Raw genomic sequence first — 2,382 nt, 5'->3', positions numbered from 1 at the left:
GTAATTGCATATGTTTGCAAGTATTAAACATATGCTTAAATTTGTATTCATCTGGATATGCATGTCAAATGAAGAAGGCGGATCAGGGATGGACATTTGTTGACGGCGGTTAGATTAGATTATACCTAAACATAACTTAGGTCGGGCCGGGCATAACGAAGCTCAAAGCAGAAAACCTAGGCCCGGCCCCGGCCGTCAGACCTCTGGCCGGGCCTCTTCCTTAAATTGCAAATACAACAAGCCCGAGCCCAACCATCAGGTTCAAGAACTAGGCCCAGGTCCGGCCCGTGGGCAAGGTCGGGCCGGGCTGCCCATTGCCAGGTATAGATTAGATGGCCTGGAGACATTTGGTGAGGTCTGTTTGATTGGTCAGCGTTGAAGTTGCCGTTAGCTCGTGTTCAATAGAAGTACCGTCCGGAGCGCTAAAGCAAAGGTACTTTTCCCGTTGTAGGTCAAATTGTCGATTCTAGTTGTCGCGCTACTTCAATTTGATTTGAGGAGTAGCACTCTGCATCAATTGGCTGACAGCTACCGTCAATTAAAAAAACAAAAAAGTTGGTTGACAGATATACCAATCTAGCTATACGTGACTTCACTTAAATAGCAGGAGACCAGAATTGTCTATCTATGCAGAAGGGGGAGAGAAGCTTTTCATGCCTAAAATAAAATCTGAGAACACGTAGTCACGAACACCTCGTGACACTGCCACACAAAAAGGCTCACACGAATTAAGCAGCGAACAGCACATATAAGATTATAAAGATGGCACGATCATGTGCATGATACAACCCTCGGCAAAACACCGGAGCAGAGTATTACAGCCTTATATAATGCGTGGTTTATTAAAAAGATTACAGCAAATAGTAATCGTCGTATATAGTAAAAACTGGACTCGAGAACTCTTGATCGAAACTTTGTAGAGTATGCCGGCCGTCCTCACCTACTTGGCCACGACGGCCTCCTTGCCGTCGGCAGCTGCGGCCTTGGCCTTGCCGTCGTCCTGCTTCTCGAAGGCGGAGACGGGGAAGGTCCTCCCCAGCCCGGTGGGCGTCTTGAAGGTGATCTTGGAGGGATCGTCCTTCTCGATGTACATGTCGCAGAGGGTGATCCAGATGAGGAGCTCCTTGCTCTTGACCCCGGTCATGCGCTTCATCTTGCGGTCCTCGACGAAGGCCGTCACCTCGGTGGCGTACGAGACCTGCCGCCCGATCTGCTTGAAGGTGTGCGTGAGCGCCTTCTTCTGGCGCAGCCACACGAAGCCGGTGGCGCGGTTGTAGCCCACCTCCTGGATGTCCGCCAGCGGCAGCAGGCCCAGCGGCATGTTGGTCTCGGCCAGCAGCTCCACCGCCTTCTCCGCGCACAGCGCCGCGCCGTGGTACACCTCTGCGCCCTCCCTCTGAGCCTCGATCGCCTGTGCCATCTCGACTAATAAAATCTCTGAAAGTAGATGGGGTCGACGCGCTTGGGTTGCTGGGGCCTTTTTTGGTCTTGGGGGATTTGGTTTGCTGTTGTGGGATTGGGGGGGTGGGGAAGGGCGGATTTTATAGGTGGAAAGCAGGTTGGTGTTTCCCGTTCCGGGATGGATACGGTCGTCAGAGCTGGGGAGGAAGACGGTTGGGAGCGGGGATTTAAGGCGCGGGCTTATTAATGCGTGGGGAGGAAGACGGTTGGGTCACCGGCTCTCTGACGCACGCACGCGGCGGCGTCCGGTTGATGGATTCCTTGCTTTTTTTTTTAACCTTGCATAATGAATCATGCAGGTTTATGTCGCTTCCGGGGGTTTAATACTACGAGCCGCACGTGGTTACTTCATCGATCTTAAGATCTTGCACCGACTTATAGCATCTCGAACATGCTTATTACAGGGATAGGGTGTGTGTGCGTGTCCATAGATGAGTGTACGTGCATGTTGCATGTATGTGAGCAGCTCTGATTCTATTGTGTTCAAAAATTATGTGCTAATCGTGACAGCCTATTAAACCGATGGACGCGGATGGTGTGAAATTAGTTGGGGCTCCCCCCCTCACTTCGTCCCACGAGCAAACCTCCCTCTCCTTCCATCCCTTCTCTCCCGCCACTGCCGAGAGGGTCGTTGGGCCTCCCTCCTACGAGCTACAGGGGGAAACCCTAGCTCCCCTCCCCCGCCATCGCCGAGAGACGCCGCCTGGGCCTCCCTCCCGGGAGCGCCCAAGGGAAACCCTAGCTTGCCAGCAAACCTCCTTCCCATTCCTTCCTCACCCATCACTGCCGAGAGCTCGGCCGGCGGCCAGGGGGGTCGTTGAGACTGATGAAGTACTTGAAACTAAAAATCTTGAAACACCTATTAGACCTAGCTCTCCTAGATATGAAATGCCTAAAATACCTAAAGGTTATGTTATGGAT

General features: G+C 52.4%; 1 protein-coding gene across 1 annotated transcript; it reads right to left on the bottom strand.

Moving 5' to 3' along the window:
* Positions 1-728: 728 nt before the first annotated feature.
* On the bottom strand, positions 729-1,581 carry LOC123074302 (uncharacterized). The gene has a single exon (XM_044497184.1). It carries the CDS (start codon positions 1,418-1,420, stop codon positions 941-943), a length of 480 nt encoding a protein of 159 aa, XP_044353119.1. The 5' UTR covers positions 1,421-1,581; the 3' UTR covers positions 729-940.
* Positions 1,582-2,382: the final 801 nt, after the last annotated feature.

The sequence above is a fragment of the Triticum aestivum genome, chromosome 3D, assembly GCF_018294505.1.
Source record: "Triticum aestivum cultivar Chinese Spring chromosome 3D, IWGSC CS RefSeq v2.1, whole genome shotgun sequence".
Classification (NCBI taxonomy): Eukaryota; Viridiplantae; Streptophyta; class Magnoliopsida; order Poales; family Poaceae; genus Triticum; species Triticum aestivum.
This window is presented reverse-complemented; position numbering and strand designations above follow the sequence as displayed.

Coding starts and splice junctions, on each gene's coding strand:
- LOC123074302 (XM_044497184.1), bottom strand. CDS start 1,420: ATGGCACAGGCGATCGAGGCTCAGAGGGAGGGCGCAGAGGTGTACCAC.